We start from the raw sequence: 18,995 nt of genomic DNA on the forward strand, positions 1-18,995 counted from the left end.
GAATGGGTCAGAGAATTTCCAAAACTGCAACTCTTGTGCGATGTTCCCAGTTTCCAGTGGTCAGGACCTACCAAAAGTGGTCCAAGGAAGCAAACCAGCATATCGGTGACAGGGTTATGGGCAGGCAAGGCTCATTGATGCATGTGGGGAACAAAGGCTGGCCCATGTATTCTGATTAAATAGAAGAGTTATTGTAGCTCAAATTGCTAAAAAAAAAATGAATGCTCGTTTCAATAGAAAGGTGTCAGCACACACAGTGGATTGATGTTGTTTCATATGGGGGGACTGGTCAGAGTACCCATGCTGACCTGTGTCCATACCCACCTACAATGGGCATGTGAGTATTAGAACTGAACCACAGAGCCATGGGGGAAGGTGGTCTGGTCTGATGAATTCAAGAATGGTTTGAGGAACACAATGAGTTTGGGGCGGTCAAAATTTGCAGATCTCAATACAATTGAGTTGGGATATGCCGGAAAAAAATCTGATCCATAAAGGCCCCACCTCACAACTTACGGGACTTAGTTTCTGCTACTGAAGGCTTGGTGTCAAATATCAAGGGAATACTATACTTTCAGAAGTCTAGCGGAGGAGCTGTTTTGTAGTCCACTGCATATGTTGTGATGGAAAATACATTAATGAGCATGGAATTTTTGAAAGACTTTAATGAAATGAACACTTTTTAAGGAATGTTTTATTTATTTACACAATTTTTTATTGTTTGCCACATTATTTCAAAGTTGAAGCACTGATATTTTTATACTGTCAGAATAATATATTATTCATGTTTACTGTAATATGAATTATTAATAGAGTTTATAAGTGTCAGATACTGATGTATGATTAGTGCAGTAGCTATTATTTGATTTATGCTATATTACACTGTTAACTTTATAGTTAAGAAGAAGTGCACCATTTTGGGTTAGAGCAGCTCCTCCAACAAGTAACCCTCTTAATCTGAAAAGAGCAGGATCTATACATTTATTACTAGTGGAGTCCATGCCCCAATTTGTTACGTGGGCGATTATAATGTTATGTCTGATCAGTGTATAGAGGGGCTGGTTTACAATTGTTCAGTTTGTCCAAACCTCCTGTAGGCAGCAGTATAACAGGACTGTTTTGAAATTCATGTGTTCCTCAATGTACTCAAAGAAATTGTATGATTCCGGGAATTAATGGACTCTGAGATTTTATAGTAAGTACAACAATCTAATAGATTAATCATATAGTACAGGACACAGGAACTTATATTCTTAGACCATGGGTTACTTGCCATGTGTGTCAGGTGTTTGGACACTGGCAAAGCTTTGCAGAGAGCACCTCCTAGTGTACGCAAATAACCCTAGTTTCAGTTTTTTTGTCCTTGGGTGATGGGCTCCTTTTTCTGTAAGAGAAGATTTTTTCTATATTTTCAATGTTTTTTTCCTAATCTTCAAATTACACTTCTGTCAAGATCTGACTGCTTATTGCCTCATGGCTCACTAAAAGTTTCCAGATCGGTTACCCTTGTACATTTTGGAATCCGCATCAACCGGTCATATACACCTTTACTGATTTTTCTCCCTAGTTGGTTTTCTTTTTTTCAGCCTATAGGTAACTGTATTATAACATTTTCCTAGTAAAATGTGGTGGTCTTTTCTTCACCTCACTATAGTAAATAACTTCTCTCTGGTTAGGGATGTGGTGCATTAAAGACTCTTACATGCACACAGCCGGCTGCCATTTTCCAACAAAGATGCAAGCTGAATGCTTTTCTTCTCACCAGTTACCCTAATAGCTGTTCTGTGATCTCCTTAGTGCTTGCTGACTAAGCTGTAGCTTCATGGAGTGGGTGGGATTATACAGATAGATACAGAGGGGCATTATCTGAATTGCTTTGCTAGTGTCCACCTGAAGGTACCGGCATGTAACCCATGGTCTAAGAATTTAGTTCCTGTGTTCGGTTATGTACACCAAAATATTGGAATTTACAGGTCAAAATTTATATATTTTTTTTATCCATCAAATGGCCCAATGTGGTCAACTCTAATCTGTGCGGCGCTACTAAAAAGTGCTAAATATTGATGCTAGCATATAGGATGTCACAATGTTACAAGTGATACTTTTCAACTTTACTTTTTTACACATGATCACAAAGCACTTTATTATTATGTAATATTAATATATTTGCTCGCAAAGCATCACTTGTAGCACTGTGGCATAATTAATATTTATAATTTTCTAGTAGCACTGCACACCTTTGAGTTTAGTTTGAGTAATAGGTGGGAGTATTCATTGTGCAGGCAGCTACACTTTAGCACTTAACCCTTAGCATTGAGTTTTCAGTATTTTATAGTATGTGGTCATCTCTGCACACTGATCACATGGGGTTGCTCACTCAGCACTGTCATCATTCTAAGTACACCCTTGTAAATTTTTTTTTTTCTTTTGGAGTTGAGGGGTGGTGACATTACAATCCCCACCTTGTCAAATCAGTGTAAGGTTCTGGCACTCTCAGTGCCTCCTATCACATCATTTCCGGGTGCTTTCCATCTACCTAGATAGATGAAGCACATATAGGTGCGCATACACCTTTAAGACTGATGCTGTCATCACTGAGCGCCGAACTGGATGGCTATTTAAATCGCCGGCTCTCACTCACATGTGTTCGTTCAAACTGCTTTGTGCCTTGATGCTAACCTGTCTTGAAGCTCTCATGCTTGCAAGCATACCTCGCTGTCGGAACCACGCTGCGCTGATCCCTGTATCCCGCTACCGGATCATCCGCTCTTGCCGAACCTCTCCTCTGCTACATTGCTATTAGTGATAAGTACCCCACAGGGGAAACCTCTATAACCTTTATACTAAAGCTTACACTATCTAGCTTTGCATACTAAGGACTATTACTACATCTGCATTATCTAAGATTGCTAGCTCTTGAGCCTACTACCACCTGTTCTTGCACTGGGTTGATGTCTCTTGTATGTCCACCTGCTACTCTGTTATCTGCTACCATACATGATTGCTAAACCTATCTGCATCCCATCTGCTACTATCTTACTTTCAAGAGCATTTCCTTTCAAGTGTCTGTCATCTACCATCTCTACCCAACCTGTCTCTTCAGCCTATCATCACTGTGTTACTATATACATAAGTCACTCTAGGAAACATCTTATTGAGTGTGTGTATTTACTTGCTGAATTGAGATCCTCCACACATGATGAGTCATTGAGAGTTGGGAATGGTGTCTCAGCGTTTCTCTTACATGACTACTGAAGTGGAATATTTCTGCAGCTGAAAATCCACATCATACATAAAACGCAGGAGCGTTACAATCAGTCAATCCCCTGCATTCATTGAAAAAAATACAAGGTTTTCTATAAATGGTGGCAGTGCCAAGTGAGCGAACCCCCTGTGGTAAGTGTAAAGAGGGGAAGCTGCATGCACATACCCTTAGGCACTCTTGGAAGATCACAGCTATCACTGTAGTAGCGCCAACAACTACAATGAGTTTCGGCTTCCCCAGCGGCAGTATGCATAACAGATAATTCCTGGAGTTCAGCTTTAATAGTCTATGCATTTTTATAAACTGTAACTGAGCTAAAAAATGGATATACTTACATTTATTCCCTCGAACAGGTGCAGTGGAGGAAATAGAAGCATGATATTTGAAAGCAAAGCAATAATATCTCTGAATTTGAAGACAAAAAGAAATAAAATAAAATCACATATGGACATACTAAAAACATTTACCATGACAGTATAATATAAACATTTTTTTTCTTTGTTTTATGTAAGCAAGGAGAAGTTAAAACAAGTAAGTGTAGCCAGGTGATGGGGCTACAGCAATATAGAGAAGGAGACCATGCCTTTTGTTCTTCTCCCCCTCTACTAAGATACTGATGTTATGATGCACAATACTCCTTTGGCCAGCAGGGGTAGAGCTAAACCCGAGCAAGCCCATTTATGCAGAGAGCTAAGAATCCTGGGAGTTGGAGTTTGAGAACGTGTTAGGACTGTAATACCTCAAGGAAGACTGTTACCAGACAGTAAACGTTGTTATCATTAGTGATGAGCCAAACACCCCCCCGTTCGGTTTGCACCAAAACACAGTGAACAGAGGAAAAGTTTGTTCGAATAAACAAGCCCCATTGAAGTCTATGGGACTCGAACCTCGAAAATCAAACAGCCTCATTTTGAATAATATTGATATAATCACCGCAAACCATATACATAAAATAAAGTGAGATAAATAAATGCACACACAAGGCCGCCAACAATCAGTGTTTAACACAAAACACCAGTGAGTAAATAAAAATAAATAAATATTGCTGCGCCAAGTGAATCAATCAAAATAATGGGTAAAAATGCAGTCTGAGACTGTGTATTGCCTGCTGTTGGAAGCCCGCACTGCTCAAGTGCTGGGACATGTAAGTGGATTTTTTTGCATTTGATCTAATAAAATAGTTTAAACAGAGAGCACTAGATCCCTTCTCCCATTTATTTTATGCTGAGTTCCTGGCGCACTCGGAGGGTCAGCTGGAGCAGAAGGAGAGGAGAGAACAGGCTGTGTATCCATAATCTTTAAGCGTGTATGACTCCTTGGAGTCTATCCCTAACGTGAGCTGCTAATCTTGCACCAATCACCGGGAGAACCTGAGTGAAGTGTGGAGCACTTTTTGCACTGTTTGATCACAGATGAAGATTAAGTGTTTTATTTGAACTTTTTTGCTTACTTATTATATATTTTGCACCATTGGGGCTTTTTATCAATCACCTGGTTATAAGCACTTGGATTGTTGAATGGCTTACATTTTTTAGCAATTGGTATAAGCATTGATTTGCTTTCATATTATAATTTATATTTATATAAAATACTTGGCGCAGCGATATTTATTTATTTTATATAGCCTAATTTTGAAGGCTTAAATGCAAGTTATTGCCCCAAAAAAGTGTATGGGGGTCTGGGTACTGACCTGGGGAACATGTAGCAATGAAAAAAACTTTTTTTAAAAACCATCATTTTTAAATGGTTCCTGAACACCGTAACCCCTCACAGTTTCTCTTGCTGGGAGCAGGAATGGGCCCTGCTGCTAAAAAATTCATACACATTTCAAATCGCATGTACTTGTCATACAGGTGCCAAAAATTGGGCCTTTGCTGTTGGTGGTGCCTGAACACCGTAACCAAGCCCTCGCAGTTACTCTTGCTGGGTGCAGGAACGGGACCTGCTGGTAAGAATTCCATACAAATTTGAAATTGCATGTGCTACACAGGTGCCAAAAAATTGGGCCTTTGCTGTAGGTGGTGCCTGAACACCATAACCCAGCCCTCGCAGTTACTCTTGCTGGGTGCAGGAACGGGACCTGCTGGTAAGAATTCCATACAAATTTGGAATTGCATGTGTCATACAGGTGCCAAAAATTGGGCCTTTGCTGTAGGTGGTGCCTGAACACTGTAACCAAGCCCTCGCAGATACTGTTGCTGGGTGCAGGAACGGGACCTGCTGGTAAGAATTCCATGCAAATTTGAAATTGCATGTGCTATACAGGTACCAAAAATTGGGCCTTTGCTGTTGGTAGTGCCTGAACACCGTAAACCAAGCCCTCGCAGTTACTCTTGCTGGGTGCAGGAACGGGACCTGCTGGTAATAATTCCATACAAATTTGAAATTGCATGTACTACACAGGTGCCACAAATTGGGCCTTTGCTGTAGGTGGTGCCTGAACACCGTAACCAAGCCCTCGCAGTTACTCTTGCTGGGTGCAGGAACGGGACCTGCTGGTAATAATTCCATACAAATTTGAAATTGCATGTACTACACAGGTGCCACAAATTGGGCCTTTGCTGTAGGTGGTGCCTGAACACCGTAACCAAGCCCTCCCAGTTACTCTTGCTGGGTGCAGGAATGGGACCTGCTGGTAAGAATACCATACAAATTTGAAATTGCATGTGCTACACAGGTGCCAAAAATTGGGTCTTTGCTGTAGGTGGTGCCTGAACACCATAACCAAGCCCTCGCAGATACTCTTGCTTGGTGTAGGAACGGGACCTGCTGGTAAGAATTTCATGCAAATTTGAAATTGCATGTACTACACAGGTGGCAAAAATTTGGGCCTTTGCTGTAGATGGTGCCTGAACACCGTAACCAAGCCCTCCCAGTTACTCTTGCTGGATGCAGGAACTGGACCTGCTGGTAAGAATTCCATGCAAATTTGAAATTGCATGTGCTATACAGGTGTCAAAAATTGGGCCTTTGCTGTTGGTGGTGCCTGAACACTGTAACCAAGCCCTCAAAGATACTCTTGCTGGGTGCAGGGAAGGAACCTGCTGGTAAGAATTCCATGCAAATTTGAAATTGCATGAGCTATACAGGTGCCAAAAATTGGACCTTTGCTGTAGGTAATGCCTGAACACCGTAACTCCCCACAGTTAGCAGGGCAGAGGGACAGGGCCTGCCGTTAAAAATGACATACGACATTTAAATTGTATGCACCTGTCATACAAGTGCAGGAAAATTAGGCCTGGGGGTTGGTAGTGACTTAAACCAAAAACATTGTTGGAAGCTAGCAGAATCAAGGTAGAGGAATAGGATTGGCAACATATGCAGTCTTCAAGGGATGGCAGACCCCTAGCAAATTCAATCAGTTACATCAGCATCAGGGGCTTGATAGCTCTTGTTGATCCAGGACTGGTTCATTTTGATAAAAGTCAGCTGGTCAACAGAGTCTGTGGACAGACGCACTCTATTGTCCGTCACAAAACCTCCAGAAGCACTGAACGTCCATTCAGAAAGCACGCTGGAAGCAGGACAGGCCAGTAGCTCCATTGCATATTAAGCAAGTTCTGGCCAGTGGTTCATCCTCAAGACCCAGTAAGCCAGTGGATGCTCAGCTGGAAAGGTCTCCAAGTCTGCTCTTGCGCCTAGATAATCATGCACCATATGATGGAGACGCTGCTGATGGTGCTTAAACCTAACAGCCCTGGGTGCTGCTGAGGACAAAAGAACTGTTTAAAGGCATCGGTCAGCCGGCCGCCTTCTCCACCTCTCCTCCTTTGGCTGAACGATGCCTCAGAAACACGTCCAGAGAATGTTGACCTCCCAGTGTCTGGAAAGGTGGTACGCAAATTTTTCTTCAAGGCCTCCTCAAGATGTTTCATCTTCTGCTCCCTCTGCGAAGGCAGGATGAGCTCTGCAACTTTACCCTTGTAACGTGGATCAAGAAGGGTTGCCAACCAGTAATTATCCCTCTCCTTGATAGCACAAATCCTCTGGTCCTTTTGCAGGCTTTGCAGAATCAGGGAGCCCATGCAATGTACGTTGAAGGAGGCATGAGCTTCTTAAGTCCTCTTGGTCACTATGGATGACATTGTCAGCAGGAGCAACCTCTCCCCAACCACGTACAACTCTTGGGGTTTCTGGGGAATCAAAACCATCCCTTGAAGACTGCTGTATGCTGTCCTCTACATCCATGCTGCTGAAATCCTCATCCTCCTCCTCCTCTACCTCCTGTGTGTTTTGTGGCTCTGCAGGAATGATATCTGCATAAAGCGGGCCTTGTGAGGAAAGGAAGTCCTCCTCTTCCTCCCGCTGTTCTGCCTCAAGTGCCCTGTCCATGATTCCATGCAGCGTGTGCTCCAGCAGTTAGACTAGCGGGATAGTGTCACTGATGCATGCATCCTCCTGGCTCACCATCCTTGTGGCCTCCTCAAATGGTGACAGGATGATGCATGCATCCTTAATCAAAACCACTGAGGTGGCGAAAAAAAGCCAAGCTCCCCTGACCCTGTCCTTGTGCCATACTCAAACAGGTACTCATTGATGGCCCTCTGCTGTGTGTGCAGCCGCTGCAGCATTGCCAATGTTGAGTTCCACCTGGTGGGTATAAAACAAATGAGGCGGTTTTTGGGCAGGTTGAAATTTCCTTAAATGTCAGATAAGCGAGTACTGGCATTGAACGAATGGCGGAAATGGCCACAGACTTTTCTGGCCTGCCTCAGGAGATCTTGGAAGGCCAGGTATCTGCTCAAGAAATGCTGCACCACCAATTTCAGGACTGTTTCACACATGTGGTATCACCATACTCAAGAGGAGTTGCAGAAAATGTTCGGTGTTTAATTCTAAGTATGCCTATGCTGTATGTAAGAATTATCTTATCAAATTGACAACTTTGTGAAAACAAAAAAAAAATACTTTGCATTTTCTTTCTGCATTTTTCAAAAACTTTTTTCAAACCAATGAAGTATTCAAAAGGCTCATAATGCCTCTTAAAATACCTTGAGGTGTTTTCTTTCCAAAATGTGGTCATTATGTGGAGTGTTTCTAATGTCCTGGTGCTCAAGGGCTTCCAAAATGTGATAGGTAGTCAGGAAATTAGAGGCATAATTTATGCCCATATAATGCCTAAATGTACTCCTTATATTTTGGTAGCAGTATGTGTTTTGGGGTGCAATTCTAAGTATGTCTATGAAGTGTAATAGAAATATCCTATTAATTGAGAACTTTGTTTAAAAAAATACATTTTCTTTCCTGCATTTTCCAAAAACTTGTGGAAAAAAATGACATTTTCAAAAGACTCATTATACCTTGAAATACTTGCTTTCCAAAATTGGGTAATTTTTTAGGTGTTTCTTTTGTCCTGATGCTCCGGTGCCTCCAAAAATGTGATAGGTAGTCAGAAAATTGGATGTGTAATTTATGCCTCTTGAAAGCCCAAAGGGGCTCCTTGGATTTTGGGTACCTATATGCATTTAAGCTGTGAAAAAGTCTTACACGCGTAGTATCTTCGTACTCAGGAGATATAGGAGAATGTGTTTTGGGGTGTAATTATAAGTATGCCTATGCTGTGTGTAGGCATACTTAAAGATTATTTATTTGCAAAATGTGATAACAGAAGTTAAGAAAAAACATGTTTTTTTTCCAGAATTATTGCCAATGTTTCACTTACATAGCAAAAAATAAAAAATCCAGTGGTAATTAGATACCACCACTAGAAATCTCTATCTGGCTCAAAAACTGATAGAACATTTTGTTTGGGTACAGTGTTGCATGAGTGAGTAATTGTAATTCAAATTGTAAGAGCACCAAAAGCTGAAAATTGTCCTAGGCAGGAAAGTGTCCAGTAGTAAAGTGGTTAATAACCTTTTCTTTTTTTTTTTAACCACTTAAGCCCCGGAGGATTTGACTGCTCAAAGACCAGGGCCTATTTTGAGATTCGGCACTGCGTGACTTTAACGGATAATTGCGCGGTCATGCAATGCTTTAACTTTTCCCCACAAACAGAGCTTTCTTTTGGTGGTATTTGATCACCTGTGCGATTTTTATTTGTTGCGCTATAAACAAAAAAAGAGCGACAATTTTGAAAAAATAACAATATTTTTCACATATTTTTATATGAAAAAAAAATAACAATATTTTTCACATATTTTTATATGAAATTCTCAAAAAAAAAGGTAAAAATCTAAAATTTTTAACATTTTAGGCCAATTTGTTTTCTGCTACATATTTTTGGTAAAAAAAATCGCAATAAACCTATTTTGATTGGTCTGCGCAAAAGTTATTGCATTTACTAAGGGAAAGATTTATGTCATTTTTATTGTTTTTTTTTTAACGAGTAATGGCAGCAATCTGCGATTTTTTTTTTGCGGGGCTGCGACATTGCGGCGGACAGATCGGACCCCTGACTGACATTTTTGACACTTTTGGGAGTACCAGTGACATTACTACAGTAATCAGTGCTATACATATGCACTGTTACTGTAAAAATGACACTGGCAGGGAAGGGGGTAACTTTATTAGAGATCTAGGGGTTAAGTGTGTCCCTAGGGGCGTTCTTCTAACTATCAAGGGGCGTGGCTTTTGATGTAATCACAGAGACATACGATCCTACATAGCAGGATCATGTGATCTCTGCAGTTACACCAGGGAGAATGACAGGCGGCTTTGTTTACATTAGCCGCCTGCCTTTCTCCCTCTCCAGCGGGAGATCACGAGTGGCTGGCGGACATCGGAGCCACCGGTCACTCGCGCGGGGATCTCAGTGAACGAGCAGGGGGCGGGAGACCGCCTCCGGCAGCGCACGCTCGCCCCCTTCAGGCTCCTGGCGAGCGACGTATATATAGGTCACTTTGCCCAGGAGGGGCTGCTTGCCACAGTAAATGTACTTGTGGCGGTCGGCAAGTGGTTAATAAAGATAATTTAAAGTGAAAACATAAAAATCTCTTGATTGAAAATGTGTGATCATTGCATATTACCATGACACGAACTGTATCAAAGTGATGAATCATCATTTAAATGGATTTGAAAACTTTGCCTTTCTCCATATTACTCACCCATCAGTTGAAAACATATAACCTATGACATTTTTCAGTGCAAGTGCAGTACTGCTGACCACCAAGGAACCAAATACTGAAAAACAGAAAGCACAAATTAGTATGAAAAATAATTTAATGTTTGAAATGCCTAGCATATACTTATGAATACATAAAGTAAGAGTAACTTAATTTTGGTATTCCAAGCCCCGGGAAATTGTATATTTGAAAACAAATGACACGTAAATGCAAGACTAATGTTTTCAAATGTGTGCTATGCCTGATAAATGTGTATTTATCATTTCGAATAGCGTGGGTTAGGGCCTTTGTTACTTTTTTTTTTTTTTACTAGGTCACACTAGGAAAATTCCCCTTCACTATCAGAAAACCAGAGAAAATATCTCCAAAGTGAAGTGAACCTGCTCTCAGTCAACTGTCACTGAATTAGGTGTCCCCTCATCAACTATTCCTGTGATACTTGTAAGCGTTTGGATTTTCTATAAATTCCTGACCCAGTAAAATGGTTAACAGTAAAGCTTAAACTTACCACCTTGCAGAAACCCAAAGATGAAGCCGAAATGGCACTACCTGACATGTACCTATACTATTTATCAAGTAAACTAAGACAAATAAGTTCATTCCAGTTATCATACAGTCCCTCACACTGCACATGCACTTATGGAAAGTATATTAAAAATGGACTTACTACTCATTTACTTAGAGGCACCTAAGCATCATTTACCCAGGCTACACTTTCCTTTTTTGAAACTGGCTATGTCAGTCTGGAGATGTTAAAAATGTGTCCTCTTACTCCGACCTCTCATCAGAATTAGCTAAGCTCTCTGAGACAATCCACCTAAATATGTTTTGTATTCAATTACAAGGCAGCAAAGAGGTAAAGTAACCCTCTCTCGCATTTATTACAATCGTACTTTATCTTCATTTGAACAACTGCAAGCAAAGTATAACCTTCCACAAGTTTTTTTCTATAGGTAGCTGTATTTGAGATCTGCCTCAAATGAAAATTGAATACTCCAATATGGGAATCAAGACACTCAAATTTCCAATTATCCTCTGATCTGGATACTTAGATCCTAAGTTCATGAGGTTTGGTTTCTACCTTGTATTCTCACTTATTACATTCGAATTTACACCCCTGGTGGTAAGATCCAAATGCCAGTCCTGTATATCTTCTATGTCCAGTGAAGACTGGGAGAACGCTTGTTCTTCCCACGTATAGATTTCCCCCGACTGTGAATAATAAACTCACCTAACTATATATTATTCACTAGACATGCTGAGTGGTGTCTGCCTACTGGAATTTGGTAGCTGATTTACTCACCTTGTTATTAATCCCTTTACCTTGCACCAATGAATTATGCCTTTTTGACATTCTGGATGAGGAAATATGGCCATGGTACACTAGAATCTTCCTACAAGAAACATTGTCTACAGCACACAAGAAACATTGACTACAGCACACAAAATGATAGCCCTTAAGTGAATGCTCCTACTATAACCCAGTGGAAAGCAGCAGTCAATCAAATAATCCTGCATGAAAATATCATACATGATAAAATAAATTTTCCACTTCAACATCGAAAAAATTTGGGATGTCTGGAGTAAATCAGCACTAAATGTTAATTGAGATGGCATTCATAAGTTGCAGAGAACTGCCTAGATAACTGGGGGATCAGCCCTACGGGTTTGGTAAAATGAGTTAGTCACATTGTAGTCATAACCCTTACTGAGGAGAAATAAGTGACAGTGGCTTATTTTTATGTACTGTTTCTTTGACTCTCTGTGAATGTTTATTGTCATGCTGTAAAGACAACTTTGTATCATTATATACCTTTGTATGATTGAAAATCCTGTATATGTTTTATGTTTTCAATAAACACTGTTACCAGTGTAGCAATGATCCTTGAATGATCTGCAAGAAATGTTAGGTTATTTTATCATTTCAGTAATGACCCACCCTGTAACTGGACCCAAAAATTACAGACATACTGATAGCAAATATCTAGGGTTTATTAAAGTGGTTGTACAACCTCTCCTATACCCAGTGAAGTGATCAGCCTCAGATAATACACAGATGAGAAACAAATCATCCTACATAAGTTTTACATCTATATCTGCAGTCTTTCCCTTACTACACTCTTTGGAAAGTGCACATCATGTTAAAAATATTTCTTCCTGTTTCAGCAGCAGGTGTGGGTGGGGATACTGGACTTACACTGTGTGAGAGCTGATTAGAGGAAAGGCACACACCCACCCCTCCACATAGGCAGAGGAACAAAGTTGCATGCAGAGCTGTACTGTGAATAGACAAGCTCTCCGCTTAATCACCCACCCCAACACAAATTTCCAGCTGCTGTAATTTTGTGTGTTGGAGAACTTGTCAGAAGTTATCATCCTGAGAACCGAGGAACGGAGCAGCAAAAAGACACAGAACTTAGGGCTTTGGAGAGAGATAAGTAAACACTAAAGATAATGATCCCAGGTCAGATTTCATTATTGGGGTTTTCAACCACTTTAAGGCAGAACAAACCCTACGAATGTATAATAGCGAAGCAATAGGAGAAATGATAATGCAGCGCTACCCCCCAAGTGAGCCACTGAAAATTGTCCGAGTGGCTTTTCCCAGCGATTTCCCAGTGATTTGCTAGTGATTTCCCCGCAGCCAGGCACACACAATCACAGTCACTCTTTGGCTCAATAACAAGTCTCGGGGGGGTTCTTTTTGTTGTTTTTTTTTTTTTTTGGGGGGGGGGTAGGGATAGGGTTGGGGAATTGAGTAAGATACTCCAAAAAGAACTATGTACAGTCCTTGCAAAAGCAAACTGTGGACTTGGCTTACAACTAGAGCAAACACAAATGTTGAGAATATACATTTAGAGAAAAGGAGAACCAAGTTATGCTCACATAATTAAAAAATTTGCTTTTGTTTCATTAAAAACAAAAATCTGTGTTTCTTGTACGCTACATGTCTCTCACTTTTTAGTACAGCAAAATATTTTGCTTTCTACAAGGTATGCAAAAATCTTCTTCTTTTTTTTTTTTCCTTTCATACCATGTAGCATTTCTTTAGAGTACAAAATCCTACCTGCACAGTAAAGTACAACTTTACAAGACGTTTTGGCTTGTTCGATGTTTGCAGCTCCTAAAGCGGTTCCGACCCTGATATTGGCAGCTGTGCCAAAGGCAACTGGAAGCTGTAGAGAAATATACTATATTAATTAGAAACCTGGCCAAGACATTGCAAGTGAAGATCATTTTAGTTCACCAGCATGGTCATTACTGCATCCTTATATCACAGATATTATCCAAGTGGACATGGTGAAAAAATACTAGAATGAAAAAAAAAAGAAAAACCCATCATTTTGAACTAAATTAAAATATATACAGTATAGCACAATGTCTTTTGAATCCCCTATTTGGAAGCTGATGTGTATAGCACTAGCTGTTGTGTGCACAATTTTCTCTATGTAATGTCAAAACTACTACTTTATTTATCTGAAAATCATTGGTTTTCTAAATTACTTAGATATGCTTTCATTTCCGCTTATATACTTTGTACCAAATCCTGGCAACTTGAACCCAGAGATGCTCTAATATGTAAATAGCTATGTCAGGGCCTTGTGTTTGGCTCCACCTCCTTTATGTATCTCCCTATCAGTCCATAGTTTTAAACAGGGTACTCCTATAGCCTTCCAGACACTATTTCCATTCCCAGAAATTGCATGAAGTCTAGTGTACAGCAGCTTTAACTTGAAGACGTGTTTCAAGAACATTGTATATCAAGAGTAGCATCCTTCAAGTGTGACTAAACCCACATCATAAAAAAACTATCAATAAATGCTGTATTACATTCTGTTCGCATTCACTCAGTCACTATGAGATTTGTTTTCTGTATTCTACAAAAAAAATCTGGTTGATCCTGCTGTTCTCTGTCTCCACCCCATGTCCCCAATTCAGCTAGGGCTTTTGCAGCTGTGGTGGCAGCTCTGCACATGCTCAGTTTTCATTGAGTTTCTATGCTAAGCATTTACTCTCTATCACATCTGAGCAGCCCATGTGACTATAGAGTCACACATGTGGGTGTATACACAATGGTAAATGACAGCCCACTCTCTCCCTCCTCCTCCATGCCCACTAACTAGCTAAACACAATGGGGTGGGATATTACTTGTAGATTGATGGAGGCTTCACCTCCTTTATGTTCTAAGACACAGGCTATAGGGGCGTGACACAGCCTATGACTGGCAGAAATTCACCCACTCAAATATATACGGTGCCTTAAAAAAGTATTCATATCCCTTGAAATTTTCCAAATTTTGTCATGTTACAACCAAAACCGTAAATGTATTTTATTGGGATTTTATGTGATAGACCCAAACAAAGTGGCATATAATTGTGACATGGAAGGACAATGATTTCCCAAATTTTTTACAAATAAATATCTGAAAAGTATGGCTTGCGTTTGTATTCAAACCCCTTTACTCTGATACCCCTAACAAAATCTAGTGGAACCAGAAGTAACCAAATTATTAACAGAAGTTCACCAGTGTGTAATTTAATCTCAGTATAAATACAGCTGTTCTGTGAAGTCCTCAGAGGTTTGTTAGAGAACCTTAGTGAGCAAACAGCATCATGAAGGCCAAGATACACACCAGTAAGGATCTAAATTTTGCTGCGCTGATTTAAGATCATAAATTAATAAAACAACATTAAACTTAATATATGCATGAAGCAGCTACACAAATGATTTTTGAAAGAAAATCAATAATAACAATGGGGGTGGGGGTGCAGCGCTAATGATGAAAACCAATATGAACAGTCCATCTAAAGATAATAAATGTCCAAGTGAAACTAAAACATCACACCAGCGACTTTGATAGTGAGGATAAAAGTGAATATACCACCGGAGAAAATCTGATATGCCCTTACTAGACCAATAGACCTGGATAGGTCTTAAAAGGCAAAACAGCAGATAATAAACCGTGGATCTGAAACACAATCTTCTCCCTTCTTAATGGACACTGATAAGCCACCTGCCGATCTTAATAATCTCGAAGACATAAAGGAACACCCTCATAGCGCATTATGCTTCATAACTTTTAATTGTAAATAAAAGGTAAAAGTCTTACACAAATGCAGAGTGGCAACAGCTTGACAAAGTGTAATGTCTTCGAGATTATTAAGATCGGCAGGTGGCTTATCAGTGTCCATTAAGAAGGGAGAAGATTGTGTTTCAGATCTACGGTTTATTATCTGCTGTTTTGCCTCTTAAGACCTATCCAGGTCTATTAGTCTGGTAAGGGCATATCAGATTTTCTCCGGTGGTGGATTCACTTTTCTCCTCACTATCAAAATCGCTGGTGTGATGTTTTAGTTTCTCTTGGACATTTATTATCTTTTGATGGACTGTTCATATTGGTTTTCGTCATTAGCGCTACACCCCCACCCCCAAGATACACACCAGACAGGTCAGAGATAAAGTTGTGGAGAAGTTTAAAGCAGGGTTAGGTAATATAAAAATATCCTAAGCTTTGAACATCTCACAAAGCACTGTTCAATCCATCATCTGAAAATGGAGAGAGTATGGGACAACTGTAAACCTACAAAGACAGGCCGGGCAAGGAGAGCATTAATTAGAGAAGCAGCTAAGAGGCCCATGGTAACTCTGTAGGAGCTGCAGAGATCCACAGCTCAGGTGGGATAATCTGTCTACAGGGCAACTATTAGTTGAGCACTCCACAAATCTGGTCTTTATGGAAGAGTGGCAAGAAGAAAGCCATAGGAAGTCCCATTTGCAGTTTGCATGAAGCCATGTGGAAGTCTTTCCCACATTGACACAGACAAACACACAGAGGGATTTATTCAGAATAACAAAAGGTAATTGTACAGCTAGAAAATGGGCGCATATGTCTGCCAAAGATACAGAACAGTTGCCTGAGGGGGCCACAGACTGGAGACTAGAACTGTTGCCACTTGTTGTTTCCACATGTAAAACGAGGGAAAAGGAAAAGGATTACCATTGAATGTGGATCTCAGGTCTGCTGTTTCAGCCAGTGGGTGCTACTTAGATGTGGATCTTAGGTCTGCTGTCTTAGCTACTGGGTGCTGTGGATGCTGGTTACCCCCAAGAGGGGAGAGCTCTCTGGTGAGTGAGGTACAAGAGGGGGAGCACGTTTGTGTAACGCCAGCAACAAGCACTAATTTAAAGAGTAGTTGGGAGCACTTTAAATAGCACTTGTCACTTTATGAGTGTATGATGAAATTTTCAAATGAATTGGGTTTTTAATTTATTTTTTAATATATATTTTTTACTCATCATCAGTTTCCTATACATGTGCACAATTGTGAAGCACTTTGAAAGAGCACGTGTCACTTTTTTTTGTCACGGAAGGACTTATTTAATTGTAGCATATTCTGAGTATGTAAAATTGCTGTTTGATTTTGCACGTTTTTTGTTTATATTATATAATAATTTTTACAAGCACCATTCATCTGTTATGTATTTTCAGTGAATTTGTTATCACTAGCACACACATGTATTTGAGCACCACACACTCTATGGTATATGTAGATCCCCTTCATAAGCATAATTCATATTGCAAAGCAGCGCCATACCCTTTATATGCCCTTTTTTATCACTAAAACATTCCCCTTTCCCCAGGGTCTGTTTTAAGGGGAGGCAGCAGCTTCGGTATATTGCACAGTATCTAACATTGCATGGAACTAGCATCAGCTTCTTTTAATCTTAGAAGAAAACCTGTTAGAGTCTGCAAAAGACTCGAGACTAGGGTAGACATTTACCTTCCAGCAGGACAATGACCCTAACCATACAGTAAGATCTACAATGGAATGATTTGGATCAAAGTATATTCATGTGTTAGAATGACCGAGTCAAAGTCCAGACTTAAATCCAATTAAGAATCTGTGGCAAGACTTGAAAATTGCTGTTCACAGACGCTCTCCATCCAATCTGACAGAGCTTGAGATATTTTGCAAAGAAGAATGGGCAACAATGTCACTCTCTAGATGTGCAAAGTTGGTAGAGACATACCCAAAAAGACATGCAGCTGTACTTGCAGCGAAAAGTGGTTCTACAAAGTATTAAATCAGGGCGGCTCAATACAAATGCACGCCACACTTTTCATATATTTATTTGTAAAAATATTGAAAACCATTCATCACTTTACTTCCACTCTGCAATTAAGTGCCACTTTGTGTTGGTCTATCAAATAAAATCCCAATAAAATACATTTATGTTTTTGGTTGTCACATGACAAAATGTGGAAAATTTCAAGGGGTATGAATACTTTTCAAGGTACTGTATTTGTATGACAATTTAAAACTGTTTGTTGATAATAATAATAATTTATTTTTACTCTGTATTCCAAAAGCATTTTTTTCTTATTTATTTTTACATAGTAGTTACATAGTTACATAGTTAGTGAGGCTGAAAAAAGACACAAGTCCATCCAGTTCAACCTATGATGTGTGTGTGTGTTTGCTTTTAACCGTACATTGTATACCCCTGTATGTTGTGGTCTTTAAGGTGTCCATCCAATAGTTTTTTGAAACTATCAATGCTCCCCGCTGATACGACTGCTTGCGGAAGAGAATTCCACATCCTTACCACTCTTACAGTGAAGAACCCCTTACGCACTTTAAGGTTAAACCGCCTTTCCTCAAGTTTTAGTGAATGGCCACGTGTCTTATTGTATTCCCTTACTCTGAATAGTTTGTTCCTTATGCTAGGGTCGCCAGTACAGTATTTGTACATTGATATCATATCCCCCCTCAATCGTCTCTTCTCCAGAGAGAATAAGTTCAGTGCTTGTAGTCTTTCCTCATAGCTGATGTCCTCCATTCCCCTAATTATTTTTGTTGCCCTTCTCTGGACTTTCTCCAGTTCCAGCACATCCTTCCTGAGGACCGGTGCCCAGAACTGGACAGCATACTCCAGATGTGGCCGGACCAGAGTTTTGTAGAGTGGAAGAATAATCTCTTTATTTCTGGAGTGAATCCCCTTTTTTATACATCCCAGTATTCTGTTGGCTTTGCTTGCAGCGGCTTGGCATTGCATGCCACTTCCAAGCCTGTTGTCTACCAGTATCCCCAGGTCCCTTTCCATCCTAGACTCACCCAGAGGTTCCCCCCCTAGTGAGTAGCTTGCTTTCTGGTTACTGGCCCCCAAGTGCATTACTTTACATTTTTCTACATTAAATCTCATCTGCCATGTAGTTGCCCACCCCGTTATTTTGTTCAGGTCTGCTTGCAAGATTTCCACATCCTGCATAGAAGATATTGGCATGCCTAATTTAGTATCATCTGCAAATACTGAGATTGTACTAGATATCCCCTCCTCTAGATCATTTATGAATAAATTAAACAGGATTGGTCCCAGGACAGAACCCTGGGGGACCCCACTTTCCACACCCGCCCACTCAGAGTACTCCCCATTAATCACCACCCTCTGGACTCTCCCCTGGAGCCAGTTCTCTATCCAGGTACTCACCTTATGATCCATACCTACCTTCCTTAGTTTGTACAGTAAGCGTTTGTGGGGAACGGTGTCAAAGGCCTTTGCAAAGTCCAGATACACCACATCCACAGGCTTACCTTTATCTAAGTGGCAGCTCACTTCATCGTAGAAGGTTAATAGATTGGTTTGGCATGAACGATTTTTCATG

General features: G+C 40.3%; 1 protein-coding gene across 1 annotated transcript in view; it reads right to left on the reverse strand.

Annotated features, from left to right (window-relative positions):
* The window catches only part of LOC309546396 (multidrug and toxin extrusion protein 2-like), a gene marked incomplete at both ends in the record, with an annotated part of 154,418 nt that overhangs the window by 33,725 nt on the left and 101,698 nt on the right, over nt 1–18,995 (reverse strand). Inside the window, 3 exons of the mRNA XM_082246055.1 lie at nt 3,601–3,670; nt 10,312–10,387; nt 13,397–13,505. Of these exons, the coding sequence (XP_082102181.1) occupies nt 3,601–3,670; nt 10,312–10,387; nt 13,397–13,505 (255 nt within the window). The remainder of the gene's footprint in view (nt 1–3,600; nt 3,671–10,311; nt 10,388–13,396; nt 13,506–18,995) is intronic.

This window comes from Pelophylax lessonae (genome assembly GCF_965119305.1).
Source record: "Pelophylax lessonae genome assembly, chromosome: 2".
NCBI classification, from domain to species: domain Eukaryota; kingdom Metazoa; phylum Chordata; class Amphibia; order Anura; family Ranidae; genus Pelophylax; species Pelophylax lessonae.